Source organism: Haliotis cracherodii, unplaced genomic scaffold (assembly GCF_022045235.1).
Source record: "Haliotis cracherodii isolate W230 unplaced genomic scaffold, xgHalCrac1.p SCAF_15, whole genome shotgun sequence".
NCBI classification, from domain to species: Eukaryota; Metazoa; Mollusca; class Gastropoda; order Lepetellida; family Haliotidae; genus Haliotis; species Haliotis cracherodii.
The window spans coordinates 29249500-29277336 of NW_027266270.1; the positions used below are offsets into that span (position 1 = coordinate 29249500).

The window sequence follows — 27837 nt, forward strand, 5'->3', positions numbered from 1 at the left end:
TCCGCGCTTAATTGAATTTGGAACCGAATGCGCAGCGTGATGCCAAGTCCTGCCTGTAACGAGTTACATATCTGGGTGTTTTTTGGGTGTGACAGACACGTGTGCACTCGTCTATGGCTTGCTGTTATGATTCAAAGGACTAATGGAGATATTGATCCGCTAGGAATAATTTCTGGGACTATTATCAGGTGACATCTTACGTGTCTTTGTATTCTATCTCCTTAAGATGTGACTCCCTCGTAGACTGTTGTCCTCCGTTGTATGGCATGTTCCTCACGTTGCTATGCCGTCATCTGATCGACGTATGCATGTGACCTGCTCCAACAATTCGTTTTGTCCAAAAGTTTAATATTGAAATTGACGAGATCACGTTACTGTTATGTTCGGGCCATGTGACACAACATTTCGGTGCTATGGAGACGGGCGTTACAAATAGGGGGACGCACTGATCTCATTCGCAGTGTATCCCCGTCGAGACGCAGAAAAGGGTTCTCGGACAAACATCATCAGTTATGTTTGAATTTGGTGTGATAGCTCTTCTTCTAGGTAGGTCGTTTATTCGCTCAAATTGATAATAATTATGCTAGACAATTGAAATTAATGTTTTGATTTATGAATATTAAAAGTAACACTATTCAGACAAATTTAAGTCTTAAAAGCAAAGACAGACGGTATATATATATTACCTGGAAATTTACGGTCTTAACATATACAAGTTTACTGGAACTCAGATGAATACATATTGGGAAACGTTATTTCTTTCTTGTACATCACAAACTTCGACATTTTTGTTCTTTAGATACATTGGCACAATTGTTCGTAAGAGGCGACTAACGGATCGGGTGGTCAGGCTCGCTGACTTGGTTGATATACGCCATCGATCCCAATTGCGTAGATGTATGCTCATGATGTCAATCACTGGATTGTCTGGCCCAGACTCGATTATTTACAGACCGTCGTCATACAGCTGGAAGATTGCTTAGTGCGGCGTTAAACAACAAACAAACAAACAAACTTTAAACAATTCGCTGTGTAGTCATTGAAGCTAGTCATCAACGTAACCCTTACTGCCACGTTACCATATTATTTGACTCTAACTATCTTTGGAGGCACGGGTGTCCCAGTCGTCTAAGGCGCCGCGATTCGCTGTGCAGAGTTGCATCCCTTGGGCACGCCAGAAACCTATGATTGTGGGTTCGAATCCCAGTTCACTCCGATTATGTTTCTAGGTTTGTCAGCCCCATACCCGTGCTCGTGGGTTTTACCGAAGTGGTAAACGCCTGAGACCTGCATCATTCAAGCTTTCCTCCCACATTAAGCTGACACGTCGAGATATAACAAGAATACTGTTAAAAGCGGCGTTAAACCCAACTCACTCACTCACTCACTCACTAGCTGTCTTTATACTCTTGCTAGATTTCAAGATATGGAAATATTATAACAATTTAGTATCTACAAGTGAGTGAGTGAGTGAGTTTGGTTTAACGCCGCTTTTAACAGTATTCCAGTTATATCGCGGCGCGTCAGCTTAATGTGGGAGGAAAGCCCGAAGTGATGCAGGTCACAGATCTAGACGTTTACCACTTCGGTGAAACCCACGGGCACGGGTATAGTGCTGACAAACCTAGAAACATAATCAGGGCGAACCGGGATTCGAACCCACAATCATAGGTTTCTGGCGTGCCCAAGGGACGCAACTCTGCACAGCGAATCGTGGCGCCTTAGACGACTGGGCCACCCGTGCCCCCTAGTATCTACAAAATTAGTGCAAACTTTGATCTCAGGTGGGTTATTTCAATTACTAAGCTAGTTAAGTAGCAAATGTATTTGCATGTCACCATTAAACGAATATAGGCACACGTCTTGTGTGAAGTGGACATCAATCCTTGCAGCTTATCAGAACAGTACAAGCCTATAAATAAGGCCTTGCTTCAGCTCTTATGACATGAACAGATGTTATTATACTACTGGCAGTGAGCGACGTAAATCCCCTCGACAACCGTCGTTAAATATATAGTGATCTTAAAGTAAGTGTTCGAACCGTAACCCTTTTACGACCAACCCACTTCTATCAGGATTCATACAGGAGATATCTACATAGTCCTAAATCTATCAAAGGAAAGAGACAAAGGCTCGCAGAGACCATTCTTTTCCCCCAATGTATGATATTACGATGCAGATGCATGCTCGGAAAATAGTCTCTATTTACCATTTAATTGTGATATGTCTAGGTCTGAGTAAGTTTTGTATTCACATTCGCTGGTGATTCACCGTGATCATGCTTGTACATGATTTTACACGTTTATATTTATTGTGTATTATAACGAAATAAGTTTGAAAGCATACAAAATGCAACGCTATAAGACTTTGCACTGTATATCCCCTAGCTTTTTGTTCTCTGGTTGATAAATGCTAATTAACAGAAAGATGCGATCCCGTAGAAACATATGTGTTTCTAAACATCGATTTAGAATTGTTTATTGAATAGCATGAATAACATTAACAAATATTCATCGTAACAGACCATAGTCCATAAAGATGTCCTTCAATATACACCTATACATAAGCGGTTTTACGATTACAAGCTGAACTTTGAGATGGAGACTTCAACAATGATAATTCAGCAGAAAGACAACATAAAACTAAACCATTCTATGTTGATGAAATTAGTTTGAATTGACCGGACGGGAAAACGTGTCCATTGAGAAATATCTTCTCCGAAATAAGTAACATAAAAATCGCCTATGATTTTTCAAATTTGATGATATTACATTGTATGCACTTGTACCGTGTATGCATTCGTACACATTGATGTATGTCAAGTGTAGCATACTTTTGGGTACGCAATAAACCTTCTGGGATTTGTATTGATGTCTACAAACACACCATAACCTTGTCATGGCTTAAATGCATTCAATTGCATTTTTGGCGTTTTCAGTCTGCCTCCCCGAAACTGTGGCGGACACATGTACCACTTGTAAAGCTGCGTACGGTACAGCCAAGGATGCTGCTTCAGGCAATGCAGCTAAATGCGAGTAAGTCAACTTTAACAAAATGAGGCTACTGCATAAAATTTCAAATAAACATCACGTATGGATTATTCTGGGGATGAATCTACTACATATTCAATTGAGATTTTTCGAACGTAGATCTCTTTCCTTTTAAAACTCGAGAAAGTCAGAGAGAAAAAGGCGATTTTTTTCGTACTAGTGATAGTGATGAGGGATGTGGCATCGTGTGAGTCTAATATTTGCAATAGAGGTTGAATTGTCGAATTCAGTGATCACTGCCGATTATTTCTCGTACGTTCGCTTTCCATTATTATCTCTGTAATACATCACTGTGGTGGAGTGATCATGGTCTGATGTAACTTCGATACCACTTGTGGACGAATCAGAATGTAGGATCGTAAAGTGTGATGGTAGAGTCGTGGTATTGAAGTAGCATATTGTTCGGACAGGGGTCATATAAGTGCTATAGGAGGCACTCATATTTTAGAGAATCATTTCACAGATTACATTAGTTCAAAGAACAAGGTGATCAGTTGCATTCGTGAGTAAGGTCATCAACCGATAAGTACGTTAAACTATTTCGTTTTGCAATGGTTTACTTTCGGAGAAGATCAGAGTTACAATGTTAAGTCATCCAAGGATAAACAACACCATAAGACCAAAAATTTATTCAGTATACAACAATGAAATCACATATAAAGAATAGTATATACAGTCGATATACATTTTCCCTTTTCATTTACTATTGTCACGGTCCCTGTCAAAGTTATATCAGAAATTTGCCGAAAAAGCAGCCCCTTCAACAAAATGCATATTAATTTCTTAGTGACATCTGTTTTTGTCTAAGTATCGATCTCTGATCATTGGCACTACAATAAGAGAGAGATCGAATACTGTTGAGATGTATTGGCGTGGTCCAAATAGTGTTGTGGTGTAGTGGAGTGGTCCAAATATTGTTGTGATGTTGTTTGTTGTTTAACGCCGCTCTCAGCAATATTGCAGCTATATGACGTTGGTCTGTAAATGATCGAGTCTGGACAAGACAATCCAGTGATTGATATCATGAGCATCGATCCACGTAATTTAGATGCGATGACATGCATCAACCATGTCAGCGAGCCTGACCACCAGATCCAGTTAGTCGACTCTTACGACAAGCGTAGTCGCCTTTTACGGCAAGAATGGGTTGCTGAAGACGTATTGCTGTAGTCAAAATAGTGTTGTGATGTAGTGGTGTGGTGCTGGCACGGTTCATTTTATTGAGATGGCTTTTCAAAGTAGTGTCAGGCTCCACTGCCAAAGATGATATCAAGATGTCGAAGGGATGTAGATTGTGTGGCCGTATTTCCCTAGCGGGCCATTATTATTCGTATCTTTGCTGGTTTTCATCATTATGTGACGCAAGTGATTCATCGCGATGTAGTGATGTCATAATAAGGTATTGTCGTGTGTTCGGTTTTGTGTCGCCTTGGTGTTCTGTTTGATATGATAGTATTATGCTCAGAATCGGACTGTAACCACATCTGCAATATTTCAACCACACTGTGATTAGGATATGTGATATGTTTTGGGTTTTCTTTATTAAAAAGGACAGTACCATAGCCGACATCTCATATTTACATTTAAAGTATTTGACGTGTAACTAAAAGTCATTTAAAAGAAGACGACACATATGAAAGAATGAAACACCAATTGCATGTTTAGATTAAAAAATACATCTATATTTATACTGTTTCATTGGAATAAAAAGATTGTTCAAATGTCAATATTATGTGTCTTACACAGAGCGATGGTGACATATTTGCACTGTCTGGAGGGGTCTGGGAAAGATGAAGCCGGTTGTCCTCTACCAAAAGCTGATTCCGATGCCATAGAGACTGATTATAATGCATCATCTTGTAGTGGGGGTAAGTTGATATATATGTGAAAATATACCAAAATAATATATATAGAAAACAGCTTGCATCACGCAGACATGTGATGTACAAGTTTCCAATGATACCCTCAATGTAGGGTGAAGAAGGGAAGAGATGGTTGATGATTGTGTGCTTGAGAGTGTCAGATCACGAATTGTTCATGAGTGTGTGTTCTTTTGTGTTTTATAGTTGCAGCATTCACTGATACCTGCATATGTCAGAAAAACTTCTGGGCGACCGACGTAGAAACGAATGGTGCTGTTTGCAGGTAATTTATACATGTTGTTGAATCATTCGCCTTATACAGCGATACTTCTTGAAAGTCACTTTTCATACTTAAATATCCGTGATAAGATATATGTGGTAAAGGAGGTTACAGAAATGAGTGAGTTCACCTTTGTCTTTTGTAACGTCCATTTTCCCGCCAACTCCAGTGGTTGTCAAGTTGACATTGATATATCCACAGCGCCACCACGGCTTACATCGCGTGCTTGAAGGGGAAGACAGATGCGGCCTGTGATGGTTCCACCACTGTAGTAGCTCTGGCTACTGGCGTAGAGACCAGAATAACAAATCTGGGAAGCTCCTGTGGTATGTTACTCTTTCACCACACGTTTGATTCATTAGTCATGTAATCACCTACTACATCAATGCCTACCAGAGTAATAGCCACGAACAGTTACTTCATTGGAATCACACAACAGTGTTATCATGATTACTCATCAATAATAGTTTAAATATCACCTTTTTATCTATTGTCAGCTGTCACCAGCGCCTGCCAGTGTGAAATTAATGCCGCTAAAGCAGACATCACCACTGATGCCAAGAGGTGCACGTGAGTTACGCTAAACTTCATTGTCAAAACTCGAGGTTATTAAATCAATCGTTTCTTGCAGCAGTGTTTACTTCGAGGTACATCAGTGTAATTTTAGACACAGTATTTTTTGTTTGTTGTCACATGAATGATCCAGTTTTGTTTGTATGTTTGTTGTTAACGCCGCACCAGACAATAATCCAGCTATATGACGGCAGTCTGTAAATAATCGAGTGTTTGACATTGGTCTACGCAATTAGGATACGATGACAGGCATCAACAACGTCAGCGAGCCTGACCACGGGATCCCGTTAGTCGCCTCTTACAACACTTATGGGTTGGTCCAATTCTAAGTCGAATCTTCAGGCATGGACAATTACGTACGTTCTGGCCAAGATACAATGCCGAACCGTGTACACAATAAACAGAAGTCCGGAGAGGAGATTACATTGCGCCAACTGCACTTGATTAACTGTGGCTAATAGATTGGAAATCCCCATTCCTGTCATGGGGGCCACAGCGTCTATTACACAGAAACAAATTTAAAGCACAGCAAGTATAGTGTTTCACCATAATTGTTCACCACGTTATTAGGCGCTATGAAACATTCCTCACAGTGTCAACCACTGGTTTTATTTTGGCCCGTGTATTTAATGACCGCTGACTGCGGAGTTAAACAACCAAATAAAAAATCTAAAACATTGAAATAACTCTCCCCGCATATGTGTCCCTGTATGATGAATATACCAATCAAACTAATACATAATGTAGGTGATACGCTTTGGCCATTGACACATAATCCAGTACACTGTCTTGAATGGTTTATTTTATAACTTCAGCATAGATTGATGAATACATTCTTGATTCAGTCTTGAATCATTGACAGATATTTTGTATTATGTCTTTCCTTTACTGGCCCTTTAATTGTAAGGCCTATTGTTGACAGGTACAAGCTATAATAAAAAACAAATGGGAAATATTACAACTTGTAACTAAGGTAGTAAGTACATGTACATGTTATTTTCAACATTATTTTCCGGATTTTAAACGAAACATCTGTGATACACACTTCAACCTTTTCAACATGCAATTTACCCTTTTACACCATTTACATTTGTTATAGCATTGCTAGTTATGATTTACATGTTGTTTCTTATATATTTTGTTAATACTTACAAATTTTATGGGCCATTTACACCCTACACAAGTTTATGTCATTCTGCTTACGTCCACGTGCTTGTCCATGCACTGACTATAACCCGGATGATTAACCAGGACAAACCAAAAAAGTAGAGAACTTAAATGAAGCTCTCATAAAAGAACTAAAATGACTTATCCTCACAAGTGGTAGCCTACACATAAAACAACTCATGTATTGTTCACGAAATCGGGTTGATACAGTTTTAGTAATACACGCATCCAATACATCCTTGTATTATAGATAATGGGGGTTCTGCCGCAACCCCACAGGAGTCAGATTTATATACCTATACCACTACTACAGAGGGATTTTTTTATGCAAAAACGATGATGCGCACAAATAATCGTCATGAGACTAAGCTAAATTGTAATGAAAAGGGCTCTAGCTCACCACCACCTGAACCATTTTCGAACCCTATCAATGCTTCTATTATATTAATTTTTATATGGTGTGATCCAACGATAGCAAACAATCTATTTTTGATCTCCATCCAGTTCTTTGGTTTTTGCACGGAATAATTGACGTGCTTGTTGTCTCCCCCTGTTCTATGAACTTTTTTTCTCGTCTTCGCTAATACCACTGGTCTTACGAGAATTTGATCGAATCTCCTGCTTCATTGCGTTGTATTTGGTTAGTTCTGACAACACTAAACGAAATTCCTTCTCGGATATCTTACAATCAGCCAGTGCTGTTGAAATATGATCCTCAATACTGTTCAACTTTGCTTTGGCGAGTATCCGAATATTATCATGTTTTAATGCCTTCTTTTGCAACTTACCAGAAATAAATTTTATCGCTATTCCTGCCAGTCCTGAGACTCCGGTGGCTACTTCCATGCCAAGTACGATAGGCGTGGCGATTATAGTTGATAGTAAACCAACACTGGCTACACCGAGTCCCATGTCAGCTGTTACAAGCACAGTGTCAACTCCGTCGAGAGCATTCATGGCTCTGCGATACTTTTTATACGATCCAAGTCTCAACCCCCTCTCCTTCTCTATTTGATGTTTTATTTCACTTATTTGATGTTATCGAAATCCATCAACAGTATCCATCTTTTCAGATGCTACATCGAGCGCCGGATATAAACACATAATGTATATTATTATATCATATAATAGTCTTTAATTGGTTTTGCTTCAATGTTTTGAGAGTATACATCAGTCTAATTAAATGTATATTATACGGCATAAATATCTTAGTAAGAGAAATGCTATCGCTTTTATTAACTTGGACTCCCTCAAGGGTTGCAATGGGTGATACTCCTATATAAATATTACTGCAACGTTGACGTTGGTGTTTCTTGAGCCATTTAATTGATAGTCCTGGTAATATTTCGAAGGCATCTACCAGTGCATCTCCAAACAAGACTTCAATAAAAATTGTAGAAAGATCAGGTATAGCACTCAAGTTCTGTTTTATATCATTGAATTCTGTAACCAAATTTAAACTGACATTTTTTACTGCCGGACGACTCAATAACATATTAAAAAACCTGGGTTTTCTAGCAGGGGAGCGACTAACACACTTTTTCGTTTTGAGGGGATATAAGCCCCGAGTACGATCCCACTATTTATTATCTTAGTTAATTGGTGTCCCTTACCCATCAACACATATGGTGGGGTAATGACGATATTCAATAGCCACTCGATTTTTTCTTCGACCATATTCCATTTATTATCATCGTTGCGAGTAAGATTGTATGAAGTGTTTATATTGAGTCTACTAACGTCAAAATCACTTAAATCTCCTAGATTACCTGTGAATACAACTTCTTTCCGCTTGTATACATGATCTTGTAAGTGTAAAGCATATAACTTACCATCGGTACCGGGTTTGCCGAATCCTTCTGTGTCCCCAAGATCGGGAAAGCGCAATTGTATTACATTGTCTAAGGATATGTGTTCCAGGGCCTGATGAATCAACCATTATTTATAATATGGAGAGTTACACTCAAGTATCCTACATGTACAGGTTGATGTTTTACATCTAATACAGAATTTTTGAGGTCTGAAATAATACACCGCTTTAATGTTTTATATTGTCATGTTGAGAAAGATTCCATTCTACCGCTATTGTATTTTTCATCTTTGACTGGAAAAGCTCTCAGCAGAGTTGAAGGACTTTCGAGTTGAATATTATCCATTGTACTGATCTGATCAAGATGGATGCACAGCTCTTTATAGGGAACTAAATCGGGTAATTTAACTCCCTGCAATGTTTCGTTGGGTTATAATATTATTACTCCTCCTCTACTAAGTCCTAGTGTTTCTGGTATGCCCAGGGCAAGAAGTACTTCATCTTCTCCAGCGTTAAAAATCAGCATCCCATTCGACTCATTTCGTGTGAGACTAACTCCATTAGGCTTAAAAGTGTCATCATTGAGTGAGCATACGCTGTAATACCCATGAGGTATACTGCGTTGTTTTCTATTTATTATTATCTGAATATTTCTTCTCCCAGTACTTATATTGGTCCACCGTGGGTAATACGTTACATCGCAGATAGTGACTTCAAGTTGACCAGCCGAGTTATCGATAGTATGAAGCAGTTGAATAGACTGACCATTTGTTATTACCGGGGGTGTTACATACATATTAAATATACAAGGATACTTTATCATAACTTAAATATAAAATTGACTTACATTACTAATCAGTTGGTTTTAGTAAGTGCCTCTGGTGCTAATTTTATTGTTAAATTCCCTGATATCTTTGAAAAATACAGGGTCATGGCAACTTGTGATAAAATAGTGCATTATTGGTTCCACAATCCAATGCAATTTTGGCAGAACCAGTTAAACTTTGCCGTATGGTGTGCCACAACAGGATGTGGTGTATCTCTTTATGCCCTAGGATTTGAACTAAATAAGTCTGTTTTATTATTTCGCGTGTACTATCAGATTAGACATATTTTAAAGAAATTAGTGCCCCATTACCGCAGGATCGAGTATGGAATGCATCAAATAATCCATATGATAAGAGGGCCTTCGAACGTATTTGTAATGAATTTAAAGTTTCTACGAGTGAAGATAAGCGTATCAAAGGAATTAACCATGGTTTAGGCGCTCCTTACACAGGTAAAATAACCGTCAACGAAGAAAGCGGTGATTTATTTAAAGATGTTAACAAAGGTCCGTTTAATGCGTTTAAGATGTTGCATAGGAGCAAACTTTACATAAGAATGTATGATTTTAAAAAAACCAAACATCATAGGTATAAAGACTGGGAACTTTCGAATAATGATTGGAGAGGTGATATTATGAGTTTTAAGAGTGGTTTAATTTATATCATTACAAAATTTGTACAACTGAACGATACCGCAAACGCTTGGAATGAATTTCTTAATGACAAAACAGAAAATAATTTTACTAACCCAGGAGACGAAGAGTTAATGAATCAATAAGAACTTATGTATGGGCAATTCTTGGTGCACAATCGCAGACACGAACGGGAATAATTGGTTCTGGGACGGCGCTCGATGCGCAAAACAGTTTGTCGCAAACGTAGATGATGTTATTAATTAACCAGTTGACATACCATCTTCCATAAAGCATTATCAAGGTGTATTACAGTACGCTCAATCCAAAGTAGACTACGTTTATGCGCCGCGATTATACATGTCTCCGAGTAATATGGAACGTATGATCGGTCAAGTGATAGGCTATAATGATAAAATTGTTATTGCTTCCAATCGACAAAAAAACAGGTATAAATTCAGATATTAATTCCGAATTAAAAACGCAAACACAGGTGAGACGGGAATAGTAAAACCACAGACACCACATGTTTCACAACCGCAACGGCAACAACCTCCAACACATATTGCCGCTAAAAATCAACAACATATCGATGAAAAAACAGTGCTTAAAGTAGGTGGAATCGCGGCTGGTTTACTCATGATTTGGATAAATAGTTCTTAATGAACTGATTTGGATAAATAGTCTTTATTTTAGGATAATGCTTTAGCAGAAGTAGATGCTGCACCATTGCAAGAAAAAACCCCAAAGACTTGAGTTGGATGTAAGGCCACAGGTTTATATACAGAAAAGTACAAGGACTGGAGAACACTCCAGGGCTGGGAAACACTAAACACGGTTGACAGTCAACCCGAAGATGCCTGTACAGAACAGCAAACGCGGCTCCTAGGGTACAAACCATACTGAGCCAAATGATGGGACCCCCAGGGAAAAGCGCATAGGGAGTCTGCTGTAGGCTCTACAACCACCATCATACAATAGGGCCTAGAGGGTATGCCTCAAAGACCCAAAAACCAAAATCACTACTCCCAGCCAAAAAGTGTTCCACGACGCATACAAACCAGTTGTCATGCGATGTAATGTGTAGAATGTGCTAGTCCAGGATCTTCACCTGTTGTGCACATACAAACCCCTGTGACTTGTTCGATGCATGTTTATGCCAGGACAGCTCTTGCCTCACATATACTGAATTGTCCAAAACTTGCCACAACTACAGTATAAAGGAAAACAAGCAGCAGTACATGTTCCTGATACATACAAACACTTGAATTTAGATTAATTATCAACTGAGGGAATGTTATACAGATATATACGTTTGAAATGAGGAGTAATGGGTGGGATGGCTGGGAAAAAACGTGTTACCGGTGTGGTTGTTTCGATGAAAAGAGGATGAAGCAACTTAATTCAGCTGCAACATGGGTTACTTCCCTTTGTTTAGAGCATGTGAAGAACAATTCCTGATTAATACACTGATAAGGTGCCTTGCACTATTAAACCAGGAAGAGTAGCTTCCCTAGCACTATTAAACCAGGAAGAGTAGCTTCCCTTGCACTATCAAACCAGGAAGAGAAGCTTCCCTTTGACCGTGGAACACAAATGCAGTGGGAGAAATCCCCTTGCATTGGAATAATGTAAGATTACCAAAATAATGCATTTATTAATTAATAATAAAATTAATTATTTTAGGATAATGCTTTAGCAGAAGTAAATGCTGAACCATTGCAAGAAAAAACACAATGACTTGAGTTGGATGTAAGGCCACAGGTTTATATACAGAAAAGTACAAGGACTGGAGAACACTCCAGGGCTGGACTGACTGTCAACCCGAAGGTGCCCGCACAGAACAGCAAACGCGGCTACGAGGGTACAAGTCATACTGAGCCAAATGATGGGACCCCCCAGGGAAAAGTGCATAGGGAGTCTGCTGTAGGCTCTACAACCACCATTAGTCAATAGGGCCTAGAGGGTATGCCTCAAATACCCCCAAAACACCAAAATCACTACTCCCAGGTAAAAAGTGTTCCGCCACGAGATGTGTCTATATACATCTCCTCCAATGCTTGTACTGTGATTACTATTATCATTGTGTTTGGTGTAGGAGATTAATGAGCCAAAAATACCTTACTTTTTACTTCAGTATCTGCCATGAATTGCTGAAAAACCTCTTGTAAAGTGTTCACAAGCAATACATTTCCTCTTTCGGAAAGATGTACGCCATCATGGCGGAAAAATCCTGTTTCAGACATGGTAAGCTTGTTATATAAATACAGCGGCCACCCCAATGCAACACTGCTTTGAAACCAGCTCAGTTCAGTCGACGTCGAGCCCTCTCTATCGCCTTTGGATTGACAACTCCATACCAGTATAACCGTGGTTGCACTTCTGACCAAACAAGAACTGTCCTTGGCAGCAGTTGAGTCAGGTAGTAGATGCCATCAGTAATATGCCAAACAAGGGAACCAATATTCTGGTCAACAAGATTATTTAATCCCAAATGCAAGAGTATTAGACTTGGGGAAGGTATACGGCCTAATTGTGTCTGGACGACTTGCAAGAGTTCTGACCACTTCATGCCCCGCTTTCCAAACCAGTGAAATCATAACCCTAGATTGTTTCTCAGTTTCAACCTCAATGATTGACGATGAGCCAAATAAATGAAAGAGGAGCCTATTATCCATACATCTGGAATAATAATTATTATTCATAAATATCAAATTGCCTGAAGTTATTGACTGTGCATCCAAAGTTTAGAGTCTAATGTAAGTTGAGTATGCCTTAGACTTCCATCGACTCCACAACTGTATCGTCTCCGATGACACGCCCATGTTGGCAACATGAAGTGGCTGCTCCAATGCGGAACGAGTGTGATTTGAACTTACATGGGTCGAGTCCCATATATCTGATGCAAACTGCAAACTGGTCTCTTGTTAAAGGTGGACAGTTCCCATTGCAAAACGGAAAGACCAAACTGCCTGGACGAAGTGCAAGGTATTGCTTCATTGCTTTAAGTGGGCATATTTTATTTGCATTACTTTGGATGTGGAGCGAGCAACTCCTTGCTAACTGATCTGTCTTTGACGAACTCATGGTTACTTCTAAAAATGTCCTTTGGACTGTGACTGAAATCCTAAGACATCTGAGATCGTTCCAAATGAAGATGGTCAGTGTAAACCATCTCGCCAACTCTCATGAAACCGAAAAAGGCCAGAAAAAATGCAGTTGTAAACAAAATAGCTTCATATGGAGAACGGCAAAGAGCATTAAGAGCTTGAGGCATCTTAATCAATATGGAATAGGTTATTGGAGATCTGCCGTCCCTCTGACCCCTGAGTCATTAGGAGCCTTCCAACATCTTTCGGACGATAAAATTGCTTGTGGTATCTCGCAATCCTGTGAGTTTATGTTGGCAGCTTATCGCTGATAGGTGCTGACACTGTCAAGTGGGCCAAACCTTTCAGGGACAAAAATGCAATATATGATGTCAGTTGTCCTGTCGGTGCAGGCCAAAGATAAGGAAAGTTGAACTGTTGGTGAAAGCGTGAAAAACTGGTCAGTGCTCCCTGGTAAGCCTTCCTCGTATTGTGTGATATAGCCTCCACTACTAATCGGATTACGTCTCTTCCACAATCTTCCAAACTGTGTCTGGTATAACAGTTGCCGCCAAATCTGCATCTGAAGCCAGCTGCCGGAATTTCTCTAAATGAAAGCGTGAAAGTGCATCAGCAAGAACATTCTTTTCACCCTCAATGTACTCGCCCCTAATTGTGATATTCGACTCTAAACAACACAAGACAAAGTGCCTAACCAAAGACATAACTGGATCTGATCTTGAGGTCATCTTGTTGATAATATCGACTACTGCCTGGTTGTCAGAATGGAATGTGACCCTTTTTCCGAGTAACTCTGAAACCCACATTACAATTGCAACTACGATGGGAAAATACTCAAGGAAGGTAACATTAGTCAAAAAGCCCTGCTGTACCCAATGATTCGGCCAAGCTGCACAGGTCCATCGTCCGGCAAAATAAATACCAAAACCTTTGCCTTGTCCACCAGCACTGTCAGTATAAAAAACTCGAGATCAGCATTTGAAAACTTTGATCTCATTATGGAAACTACACTGAACTCCTTCAAAATCTCTGCCAAACTCTTTGGTCACTCTTCATGTGCTTTGTCAATCTAATGTGGTGGTGAGGCTTCCTACCACATGTTGCATTAATCATTTGTCGGAGGAAACATCTGCCTGATGGAACTGCATTGCACAGGAAATTAAGTAAACCAAGTAATGACCGTATCTCCTTTAATCTAACCTTTGAAGTGCCAAAATATGATCTATAGCATCTAACGAATGAGATCTTCGGCACACACACACACATGTTGATTTATCAATAAAATCATTTACGCTCTGACCTTCTGGAAAGATAGGTGGTGTATTAATCTCTAATCTCCTGGAGCGCTCTTAGGGACCAATGAAGTGGTGTACCTTAACATGTGGTATAGGGGGGTAGTCAAATGGGCCTGCTATTCTACCCAAGTCCAACTCTTTTGGGATTTTTAAATGTGACACAAGATGATTATTTTATAACAGATTTGAGCTTTCTTGCCACAACATAGAACCTACCACTGTACCATCATATCCTAGGTTGAAGCCATATTTGAAACCATTAATGAGAAACTGAGCCTGATCCATAAAATGCTTGGCCATTCTTTCCATTACCTGTGTCTTGGCTGGTGTTTGACCGAGCTTGTATAACTCTGGAAGGAGTGCTGGCCGATGTACATCTGCAGGCTGGATGGGCATTGCTTCCACATGCGGATCAGCTGTGTCGGCACTTGCACTTTTGTCTAAAACACTTGCTCTGATTGAAGTTGTTACATGTGTTGCTTGCCGGTTGATGTAATTTGCCCTGAAATGTGCTGACGTGTCGCTATTTGTATACCAGAAAACCGCAGAACTGACCTGGTGATGGTAAGGTGTCTGTACAAACAACATCCACAATTCCACATTCAAGTTTCCCAATGGTAGAGACTGGTCACGAGCCTGGCGAAGACGATATTGTTCATCATAGGTTCTCCATCCCAAACCAGTATGACTAGACGCTGCTAAACTGACAGTATTCGTGCCATCTGTACTGATGAATACTGCCGAAGTTGTCATATAATCCACCAAATCTTTGTCTGGTTTAAGCAAGAGTGCGAAAATTGATGTACTCACCATTCCATAGTTTGTTTTTAATGCTGACAGGAACATTACACCCCAGGTGATCATACACACTTTGTGTTGTTGTAGGTGGTGGCATATCTAATAATAAAATTAACTAATGGATAAGTACAACTGCCTGGCAATTGCTACGATCAGTGCCCACAAGTTTTGACTAAGCCAAGCGGTGGTCTTAGCTAATAAATTCAAGAGCCAGGAAACAATACTCCCTATTATACCGAGAAGTGCAGACGCAGCTTTCCCAGCGAGCTTTCCCCGTGCTTCTCTTAATGCTTTTAAATGCGTTTCTATCCACTCTTTTACACCACCCCTATCACTAGGAGGTGTGCCACCTCCTGTACCGCTGACATCGGTTAAGGCAAGGGTCAAAGTCGATATAATAAATCCCAATGCAGTTAAAATACTGACAATGGTTATCCCCTGTTCTCTGAAAAATGTTTTAATTTTATCGGCCAGTGTAGTATCATCGTTGAGGACTTAATCGATAGTTTCTCAAATTTGACTTATTTGTGAACGAAATGCCTTTCTATTACTGGAAGCCGCTTCGAGGTGGGCCGATCTTTCATCTTCTAAGTTGCGCAATCTTTCAGCAACTTGGCATCTACTGAATTTATCGCCCGCCTGTTCAAGTTTTGTTTTCTCATAAGCTATATGCTTGTCGAGTTCAAATAGCTTGGCTATATTATTGATGAGTTCTCCTCGCACTGTTTGCATTGCCTTGTCAAGACCTAGTAATTCCCTAATACTGAGCCCCGAGTGATACCTGTAACATGGAATTATCATAGTAGGTATCCAAGATTTCTCCCTAGTCCGTCCGAGGCCAGCTTCGAGCTTTCCTCCAAATTATCTTTATCTATGACACAGAGTTCAGCACGCACACTCTGAAGAACCTTAGTAGTCTTTGCAGAAAGTTTTTCTCGTCAGCAGTCTACAAAACCTAATTCATTACGAACAGTGTTGATGCCGTGTTTACTAGCTATCATAGACAAAGCTATGGGCTTACAAGTATGAGGATTCATAAGGTCAATATCCGGAGAGCCACGCAGTCGCAATATTCCTTTACTATCTATCATAAACTTTGAAAAGTCACGACCCATTGGGCTAACATATTTTTTGTAATCTTTTAAGGCATCGTAATAATCATTTACGGTTGATTGCAAAAGTTCATCGTTAAGATTCATAAAGCTGGTTTCATCAGTACCCTCTTCGATTGTACTCGGGTTATCAAAGTTATCTAGATTGAAATCATCAATTTTTATATTAAACATAAGGTTACATAATTTCAATATAACAATGTCTTCGCAATATGGACGCAAGATAAACCAACAACGTAGACTTCGGGATCCATTAGGGGTCAAAGCAGGGGTCACCAGTCTGTGAGTACCATTGATCAGAATCAAACACTTCTGGTTTGCTTTCCTTATCTCAGCGCACACGATGTGTCATTTACAATTAGTTTGAATTCTACCGACGCTAGCAGAGAGCTCGTTCAGAACATAGGTCATGCGATTGTTAAGAAAAATCGCAATTAAAATTAGTAGTAATGAGGTTTTGAGTATTGACGACATATTTCTGTTACATGGATCTCTGGAGAACGGCTAAAGAACGTGAAAACTTACAGTACCAAGGTATTTGTAATCAGAACACATTGCAACTGCGTGTAGGTGCTGATAAAGGCGATAATACGGTCGTAGGAGATAAGGCTGTTGCTGATGCATTAGGTTACCAATTCTATATTCCGCTAGACTTTGAATTACTAGACAGTCTCATGCCCTTTTATTAAGCATCCCTAGGTGATAGGTTAGAATACGAACTCACTTTTAATAACTACAACAAAGTAATCAAAGCTACTGAAGATCCTACTAGCTCTTCTATTGACCATATCTCACTGGAGTAAGAGATAGGATAACAGATCCTGAATTAGCCAGACAAATTCGTAACCAGTATACTGGAAGTTAAGACATTTTGTACGAATGCGTGCTTCGACACCGAAAGATCACCAGGAACAAAAGACATACAACGTGGAATATCAATCTAAACGTCCCAGTGAGATCGTTGAAGGGTATTTTAATGTTGTTCGAGGACACTTCTGAAGCATTTGCAAGATCGCCGTGAAGATTCCGGGGTAGAACAGGTCTTCAGCATCCCATGCTTGACGTAAAAGGTGACTATGCTTGTTGTAAAAGGCGACTAACGGGATCGGGTGGTCAGACTCGCTGACTTGGTTGATGCATGTCATTGATCCCAATTGCTAGCATCGATGCTCATGATATCAATCACTGGATTGTCTGGTCCAGACTCGATTATTTACAGACCGCCGTCATGTAGCTGAAATATTGATGAGTGCGGCGTTAAACAACAAACCAACCAACCAACCATTTGCAAGAGATAGCGAGAAGTTCTACAACCCTAAGATTAAGAAAGTAGGATTGACTATCGAGGGTGTGCCTAATCAACTATATAGTCAAGGCATGCGAGCATGTCAAAAGTGGGATGAGATTAAAAAACTCCCTTCTATAAAACTAAGCCCAGAAGTTAACGCGGTCTTGAAAGATCTGTCTCTCAGGGATGTGCGACGTATGCGCTATGGCTCGACATGCAAGTGGGGGGAGAATAGAAAATGACAGTGAGGGTATTACTGTACAGATAACGAAGATCCAGGAAGTGGCTGGTAAATTAAACTTATATTTGTACGTGATTATGGACGCTCAACTTAATATACAGAATGGAAGATTCATGCAAGCAATCTTTAAATAATCTTTTACCTAAAGAATAGCACTGCGCTATCATCTGCGGGCACACGGGCTGTGGAAAAACAGCTTTTATTCTAGATATTTTACAAAGTCATTATCGGGACGTTTTCGACCATATTATTATTCTGTGCCTGACTATAAGTGTTAATAAAACATACCTATCGAGAGATTGGGTAATGAATGATCCCGAGGTGTACAAAGTTGATCCGGTTGATTTAGGAGTATGTCACAAAAAAAATAAAGGAGAATCAACACTTTTCATAATAGACGACTGCAGTGCGAGTAAAGAGCTAACCAAAAAGAAAGATTTGCTTTCATATTTAGCATTCTCCGGTCGGCATACTCAGCATAGTGTTTGGGTACTTACTCAAAAATACAACTCTGTCCTGAAAGATCTCAGAGAGCCGACCAAATGGGGAGGGCTGTTTCACTGCAAAGACCGAGATTCTTTTGAGGAATGTCTATGCGAAAATGATGTTATTTGTACTAAGCTCGAGTGAGATAAAGTCAGAAATGAAGCACTTTTAACCCGATTAACCAGCTGCTTATGCAATTGCTGAGCAAAAATATAGCCTAAATAGCAACTGCTTAGCAAAAATACAGCAAAAATATAGCAACTGCTGAGCCAAAAATATAGCAAAAATAGCAACTGCTGAGCAAAAAATACAGCAAAAATATAGCAACTGTTGAGCAAAAAATACAGCAAAAATATAGCAAATATAGCAAAAATTTAGCAAAATTACAATAAATTGAACATTAGCAGTTATTATGTAATAATGTTGTTTGAAATCCTTATTCTTTTGCAACAGTTTATTATTTCAGGCTGTATTGGATATGCTATATTCCATTATGTTAAACTTGAATATCTGCTTAGGTATTACATTAAGGAATGCGACAAAATTATCGAACAAAAAGCCTGATCAACATGCAGAAGTAGTTACAGATAAATATTTAGATAAACATAGAGAAAGACTCGCGGATTTGGTAGCCGGAGGAAGATGTTCCCAATATTTGGGGGAAAATTATACCACTGAAAAAATTGATAACATGACCAACAAAGAAATTAAAAAACTGTACGCACATTACGAGTCTAGACTGGGAGCTACCATGACTAAAACAATAGATTCGACTATGTTACAACTATACACAGTTGTACCTGGTACGTTTCTTCCTATCCGGGCGGAACATCGCATGTATTTATGCGAATCTCTCGAGAAAGACCCTTTCATCAAACACGCTATAAGCGCAGTAAGCTGTGAGTTTTATCATAGATACGGCTTTAATGACGGCTAGGTAATTTAAGGTCAATTTAAACATAAGTGCCCACTTACTAATAATGGAGACTCAAGTGATACCACAAGCGATTGTGGAAACCCTGATTGCATCACAAGCGATTGTTGAAACACCACAAGTGAACGAGGAAACACAAGCGATCGCACAATCACAACAACAAGCCAGAGTGACTAAGAATCCTCAAAAAGTTGCAGTTGGTAGGAAGGGTGCGCTAGCGAGGGAGGCTAAACTATTAAACAATTCAATTATTGAAAATAGCACGATTGAAACTTGGGCTCCCTATACACAAGTGGTTGTTGCTATGGTGGTGGTATTTGTTTTATAAGACCGGAGAAGAGAAAACGATTGCACAATCACAAGTTCAATTAGATAGACCGAGAGATAGTATTTATAATGTTGGGATTGACTGGTGTGTCTATATTTAGCTATGTTATTATGCATAAGCCATGACCTATTGGGTATCAACACACTATGTCGGGCTGAGTCTTATCAGCTATTGATAACCCTGACTACTCAGCTATTAACCCTGACTGCTTAGCTATAAATAGTGATGACAGCTATTACTCATCAGTGGAGATGTGATTTGCATTTAGACAAATAATATGATAAATGTATAACCATGAATCTGTGCAGATTTACACTCATGGGGAAGCCAATTCTTATTACATCAGGTAAGGAAATATTAATTACAATTGTTCTGTATGTAGGATAGGGGTCAAAGGTCGTTATTGTTTTTGTAAGAAACACGGCACAATAGCACAGAATATACCGAAACTTATTTCCGGAGCAAACAAGAAGTTATAACCAAATCCGATACCATAAGCGCATCATTAGATACATCAATTCAGAGAATACAAGAAACTTTAGAACTTTGGACTAATAGAGGTTCGGGTTGGGGTGTGGATAAAATCGATAGTTTATATTTAGATATAGGAAATTATATGCCTTTCAAAGGTGGATCTTATATATATTTACCCCCGTATTTTAAAGAGAAAAAAGCCATACTTAATATAAAAAATTAAGGCTAGGACTGTTTAATATTTGTGATATTATTTGCATTGTTGCCCGTTGATTCTAAAATTGCAAATAGGCCTTCGAGCTATTCCCAAAACCATGGAGTTAACTGGGATGGTAAAGACAAACCTACACCACTCTCGCAAATTGATAAGGTGGAAAAGCAAAATAATTTAGCTATAAATGTTTTTGGACATTCTCCTAAAGGAATTGTTGTACACAGGATAAGCACCGCCCCGGAACACATTCCCAGAATCAATTCATTTCTGATTGAAAAGGATGGTAAATATCATTATATCATTATATGAGTTTAAGCAGACTATTATACGATCAAACAAAACATAAGGAAAAGAAATATTTCGGCGAAAGATGCCTGCATGAGTAGAGCAGACAGGATCTATTAGAAGCGCATAAAGAAGAGTGCAGACGTGTTGGACAGACTGCTGTCAGGATTGATATGCCTAAAGAGGGTAAAAAATATACTAAAATTTGAACACTATTGTAATCAAATGCCAGTACCATACATAATTTACACTGACTTCGAAGCACTTATCAAACCTATAGAAAATACCGAATAAAGCAATCAAGATAGTTTTACGTACAAAACTCAAGAACATATTCCTTGTGGGTTTGGATATATAGTTGTAAGGTATGATGGGAAAACAAACCCGCCCATGATTTACAGAGGTCCCGATGCAGCGGGAAAGTTCCTAGAATATCTACAAAATGAAGAGAGAATAATTAGGGAACATTTATCGCGTAAGAAACCCATGTGTATGACGAGGGATTATTTGAGGGCCTATAAAAAGTCAATGAGTTGTCAATATGAGTTTGCAATAAACCCCGGAATTGGGATTCTGTAAGAGATCATTGCCACGTCACGGGTAATTATCGGGGAGCGGCGCATAACGAGTGTAACTTGAAACTTAAAATGAATTCTCAAACAATACCCATCCCCGTTGTGTTTCATAACCTTAGGGGATATGATTCTCGTCCCAATATGCAAGCTATCTCAAAGACCGACGGCGGCTTAACGCGCATTCCTAATAATATGGAAAAATACATAACATTCTCTTTGACTAAAATTATACATTATATGAACAAGGATGGGAAAGCCAGAATAAAGCAATGTAATGGACTTAGATTCATAGACTCCGTACAGTTTCTCTTATCTTCCCTGGACAATTTAGCTAATGCGAACAATCCCGATGACTTTGCAATAACAAATCAATATTCCACATCGTCAGAACAGCATTTGTTGCTGAGAAAAGGTGTATATCCTTACGAATATATGGATGATTGGTCTAGATTCGAAGACACTAAATTACCACCCCTTGAATCATTCTATAGTAATAAAATAACCGATGCCGATTATGAACATGCTCTAACGGTGTGGGATATACTAGGTTGTAAGAATTTAGGTGATTATCACGATCTGTACTTCAAAAACTCGCCGATATATTCGAGATATTTAGAAAGACATGTTTAAAACAATACAGCTTGGATCCAGCATGGTACTATTCCAGTCCCGGACTATCGTGGGATGCATTGTTGAAGAAGACTGATGTAGAACTAAAATTACTCACCTATTACAAGATGCACTTGTTTATTGAGAAAGGAATTAGAGATGGTATATCGATGACGGCTAAAAGGTATTCTAAGGATAATAATAAATTAGTGGAAAGATATGATTGGAGTAAACCCGACACACATATATTATATGTCGACGCCAACAATTTGTACGGATGGACTATGAGTCAACCTTTACCCACGGGTGGTTTTGAGTGGGTCGATGTGAATGATATCGATGTGAATGATATTCATTAGGTCAATGCGAATAAAGGGTACATACTAGAAGTTGTCTTGAAATATCCAACAGAGTTACATAAAGACCATAACAGTTATCCGCTGGCTCCTCAAAGATTAATGGTTAATAAAGATTGGATGTCGGAATATCAACACTCCTTGATGGGAGTTAGGTTAGCTAACGTAGAAAAACTTGTACCAAATTTGATGGATAAGACAAAATATATAGTTCACTACAGAAATCTCCAGTTATATCTATCGTTAGGTATGAAACTAAAGAAAATATACAGAATTCTAAAGTTTGATCAAAGCCCTAGGATGGAGCCCTATATAAGGCTGAACTCAGATTTAAGAAAGATGGCTACCAGTGATTTCGAAAAGAACCTATGTAAGCTCATGTAAAACTGTGGAGAATCTATGGAAGCGTGTTGATGTTAAATTACTCAGATCTAATGAAGAAGAAAGAATCAGGAAACTTATAGCCAGTCCGGATTTTAACAGAAGCAAGATATTTGATAAAGACTTAGCTGCACTACATATGAATAAGAGTAATAAAAAATTCTACAGACCGGTGTACGTTGGTATGAGTATTTTTTACTTGTCAAAACACTTAATGTATGACTTTTATTACGACGATCTTAAGAAGCAACACGACGATAGATGTGAGATGTAATATACCAACACAAATTCTTTGTTGATGGAAATACAAACCAAGGATGTGTAAAAAGATATGGTTGAAAAAATAGATATGTACGACACGAGCGATTACCCAAAAGATAATCCACTGCACAGCATAGTAAATAAAAAGGTGTTAAGTAAGATGAAGGATGAATGTGCTGGGACCCCTATCGTTGAGTATCTCGGATTAAGACTTAAGATGTATTCTATAAAGAAGTCAGATAATGGGGAGATAAGAAAAGCTAAGGGTGTTAAGAAGTATGTGGTAAAAAAGCATATTAAACACGAACAGTATAAAGAATCATTATTCAATGGTAGAACATTCAAACACGAGATGAACACTTTAAGAAGTGTCAATCATTGGATATATGGATTAAGAATGAACAAGACATCATTATCCCCCTTAGATACAAAGAGATGGATTGATAATGATGGTGTAACTACCTACGCTAATGGTTATGGTGGTAATACTGTATCGTTGGGAACTATGAGCAACTCTTTACGTACAAATCCCCTGCCCTGTCCATCTTTAAGATAATAAAGAATAGGCTCTCCTTCTTTCGTAACCAATAAACTAATGTTGAATATCTTAAGGTACCAAATCGGATCGGTTGCCTGACGTTCACCTCCTTCGAGCTGGTATAAATATCTCACGCTTACTCTATCCGGAAGATTTTGTTCTTTGCCTCCTCTCGCTGCTGACGATTCGGCCGATTAATCTCGTTACTTCATTATTCAGCAATGATACAACATCTGATAATCATGTCACCCATTAAATCTTTCAACGATAGATTGACTACGGTGGGCCTCTTTTTCACCTGATTGCGACATCGTGCTTTGTTGACAGTTTAGTTACTGATCCAATAAACTCGCGACCAGGATCTACTTGAAATAACTAAGGCCATTTTAGTGGTTCCGCGTTTATATATACGGCTCAGTGCATTAGCTACTTCTGTTGAATCTATTGGGGTTAATGGTTCAGCCTCCTTGTAGCGACCAGCCACGTCCACTACGGTTAAAGCGTATTTATACGTTTTGCATCTTACCTTATAATGGGGAAGAAACAAGAGGTCACCTTGATGAACTTCATTCGTTGTAAAAATATCAAACGTCCTCCTCCGGATATAACGCGGTGCCGGTAAGTATATTTGCCACATCACTTGCTCCTATACCTTTCCAATATCCTCATGGGCTATAATAAATTTTATTCATTATTAATTGATATTGATGATTATTTTAATACGACTCATGACGATCGTATTTATATCATAGAAGCATTGATAGGGTTCGAAAAAGGTTCAGGTAGTGGTGAGCTAGAGCCCTTTTCATTACAATTTAGCTTATTCTCATGACGATTTTTTGTGCGCATCATCGTTTTTGCACAAAAACATTCCCTCTGTAGTAGTGGTATGGGTATATATACTACTCAAAATTTGATAAGGATCGTAGATATTTTTCTGAATAAAAAAACAAAATAAATGCATAACTGGCAATATTGTGTTCAAGTGAAATCAAAAACGTCTCCAACACACTTGCACGTGCATTTCATGCCATGGGAAATGCGTTTCACATCACAGTTCATGCTTTTGCTACCATTGCACGATTTCCAATCAGGCAACGGTGTCTGATTCATTCTGAAACTTTAAACTCAATTGAGTGTTTACACTACGTTTATCTACGCAATGCCCCCTCAACGTGTAAGGCGTCGCCTGACGACAGAACAACTGGGCAGATGTATTGGAATGCTTGATGCTGGCTATTCACAACGTGACGTTGCCAATGCACTAAACGTCAGCCAGAGCGTTGTAAGCAGGGCCTGGTCCCGACAGCAAAATTTTGGTAAAGCAGCACACCGACATGAGGGTGGTCGTCAGAGGTCGACAACCCAACGCCAAGATCATTTTGTGGCTCTTCAGGCACGACGTCATCCCTTCTGGACAGCAACCAGCCTACGTAACGACCTCCTGAACGCCTTGGGGGTGAATGTGTCCACTCAGACGATACGGAATCGTCTTCACAATGCAGGTCTCTACTCGAGAAGGGCATGTGTCCGAATCCCCCTGACTGTTCGACACCGGCGGGAGCGATTGGAATGGGCTGAAGATCATGTCACTTGGACACGGAAAGATTGGGTTCCAGTTCTGTTCACCGATGAGTCCAGGTATTGTTTGGACTTTACAGACAGGAGGCAGCGGGTGTGGCGACGACAACATCAACGTTTCCATGATGCCAACATCAGTGAACATGACCGTTATGGTGGTGGTTCCATCATGGTCTGGGGTGGAATCAACAGAGATGGAAGGACAGATCTTCATGTCCTGGAGAGAGGAACAATGACGAGGGTGAGGTACCGGGATGAGATCCTCGATGTGTACGTCAGACCCTACGCTGGTGCTGTTGGCCCTGAGTTCATCCTGATGGATGATAACGCCCGTCCTCATCGCGCCAGGGTGGTTGAGCAGTACCTTGAGCAGGAGACAATTGTCCGCATGGATTGGCCAGCGCGCTCGCCGGACTTGAACCCGATTGAGCATGTCTGGAACATGCTGCAGGTTGCCCTTTCATGCCGTAGAGCACAACCCACGACTTTGGCAGAGCTCGGACATGCCCTCGTGGAAGAGTGGAACAACCTTCCCATTGGGAACATCCGGGTGCTTATTGACAGCATATCTCGACGTTGTCAGGCCGTCATTGATGCAAGGGGAGGTCATACTCGATATTGACACTTCATCGACTAAGTGTAATGATGGACTATCCCTCATAACTGTGTAATTCTTTCTCTTGTTTGCTGATAACATTTTTTAATGAAATGCCTTTTGGTGTTTGCAGATTTCAAACATTCCATATTGATACAAGTTCATGCCGTTCATGAATTTTCATTCATAACATGATTAAACACGTTTCTGAGTCAGAGTCATGTCTTTTGATATGTTTGTGGTAACTTACACACATATCACCACGCAAATCCTTATCAAATTTTGAGTAGTATATATCTGACTCCAGTGGGGTTGCGGCAGAACCCCCATTATCTATACTACTACTATCCTTGATGGAGTGAGTGGATGAGTGAGTGAGTTGGGTTTAACGCCGCTTTTAACAGTATTCCAGTCATATCACGGCGTGGCAGCTTAATGTGGGAGGAAAGCCCGAAGTGATGCAGGTCTCAGACGTTTACCACTTCGGGAAAACCCACGAGCACGGGTATGGTGCTGACAACCCTAGAAACATAATCGGGGCGAACCGGGATTCGAACCCACAATCATAGGTTTCTGGCGTGCCCAAGGGACGCAACTCTGCACGGCGAATCGCGGCGCCTAGGACGACTGGGCCACCCGTGCCTTTGATGTAGGAACACATTGTTCATTTGTCTGAAAATCCTAGAATTAAATGCATATCTCCATACTGGCCTGGGATGATATTCATCATCTTTTCTATGTACTTATTATAGCGCTTATAAAGCTGAGTTGAGCTGCCTGAGAACTGCCCAATCAACCGGCTGTGACGGCACTACGAACAAAAGCGCCATTGCAACGGTTTCTGAAGCAGCAAGAGCAGCACTGCCAGCAGTCGATTGTCCAGGTAGTCGCTTTGTATTGATGAAGTAAAGTCTCTTGGGGTTCGTTATAACCATGTTGTTCTGTAGATAGTAATATTTAAGGTTTGGCTGTGTATTGTTTTCGGTTCATTGACGTGTGAACTGAAAAAAACCGGATGTGCAAACTGTACGAATACCTCAAGGAACCAAAAGAAATTACACAGCCGATCCTAATAATTGAATTCGACAACGCAAACATCTGTTATCTAAATCATAATAAATGTAGCTCGTTTCCTTGTTTATATGCACCAAGGTATCTGTTCCGTCTAAATCATAATATATATAGCTCGTTTCCCTATTTATATGCACCAAAGTAACAACCTGGAATGGTAAAAAAACCATTTACATACTGTTGATATATTTTTAGCCCTATCTTCCACATGCCAGTGTGAGGTCAACGCTGCAAAGGGAGCTGCTGCCACTAGCGCCACATATTGCACGTGAGTGAATCATCATCAATTACATAACGTTATCTCATAGCATATAAATGAACAAGTGATACTGCATTATTTTGGGAATTTATCCCTTATCGTTGTCAAGGAGTAGCCATGAGACCTTACAAAAAGATCTCTTTAGTAAATATGGAAAAGATATACCTATTCCTGTCAACCTGCACGTGATTGTCATCTTACTGCTTTGCTGAAGGTGCTGTCCGCTGCCATACGACTCTGTCGACGTTTCAGTTTTCCTCGTTCACTCTGACATTTCCATACCTGAAAGATTGAAGTGGTTATTATTTTAAGTGAGGAGAATAATATGTTTTCAAACACTTATGTCTTAAAGTGTCCTGACTACACTGAAAACCTGCCTCTCTGCTATCAACACCACTACCGAGGCAGGGTGTACTGCCACAACCCAGACAGATCTTCTGACTGACACCCACACCAAGATAACCGCAGCCACGTGTAAGTGTTGTTCCTAAATCCATGCATTTCTAGGAGTGTGTACATCACTTCTTTATTCCTACACTAGACCCGAATTATGTCCGGGTTCAGCCATCTTGCTCGTGCGATATTTCGTGTGATACACACCAAAATCACAAGTATCACTTTTGTATTAATATGAAACTAATTAAGATTATGTCCTTTGAGTTAGTTTATAAGCATATAACGTACACAGTACTCGTTACATACTTCATTAATGAAACTCAGCATATGTTTTATTTTCAAGAAATGATGTTTTGGTATTTTTCGTTGCAGGTGGGGCTGTTGCGGATCACGCGACATTTGCGACGACGTCACTGATCGTTTCAGTTCTTGTAAACACGTTCCTGTAA

At 39.7% G+C, this 27837-nt stretch overlaps 1 protein-coding gene and 1 pseudogene across 1 annotated transcript; one reads left to right on the forward strand and one right to left on the reverse strand.

Moving 5' to 3' along the window:
* The first annotated feature begins 512 nt into the window (after positions 1–512).
* On the forward strand, positions 513–27837 carry LOC139462484 (uncharacterized). Its single transcript, XM_071244243.1, has 10 exons — positions 513–546; positions 2939–3035; positions 4797–4918; positions 5117–5195; positions 5394–5518; positions 5690–5762; positions 26415–26545; positions 26929–27001; positions 27345–27466; positions 27761–27837. The coding sequence occupies exons 1-10, from the start codon at positions 513–515 to the stop codon at positions 27835–27837; spliced, it is 933 nt and encodes a 310-aa protein (XP_071100344.1).
* On the reverse strand, positions 14866–15988 carry LOC139462596 (uncharacterized; annotated as a pseudogene).

What these genes read in the sequence shown, in the direction of transcription:
- LOC139462484 (XM_071244243.1), top strand. Translation starts at nt 513, where the DNA reads ATGTTTGAATTTGGTGTGATAGCTCTTCTTCTAG. An exon ending in GGCAATGCAGCTAAATGCGA is followed by an intron (nt 3,036 to 4,796) that starts GTAAGTCAACTT and finishes TGTCTTACACAG; the next exon opens with AGCGATGGTGACATATTTGC. An exon ending in GCCAGCAGTCGATTGTCCAG is followed by an intron (nt 26,546 to 26,928) that starts GTAGTCGCTTTG and finishes ATATATTTTTAG; the next exon opens with CCCTATCTTCCACATGCCAG.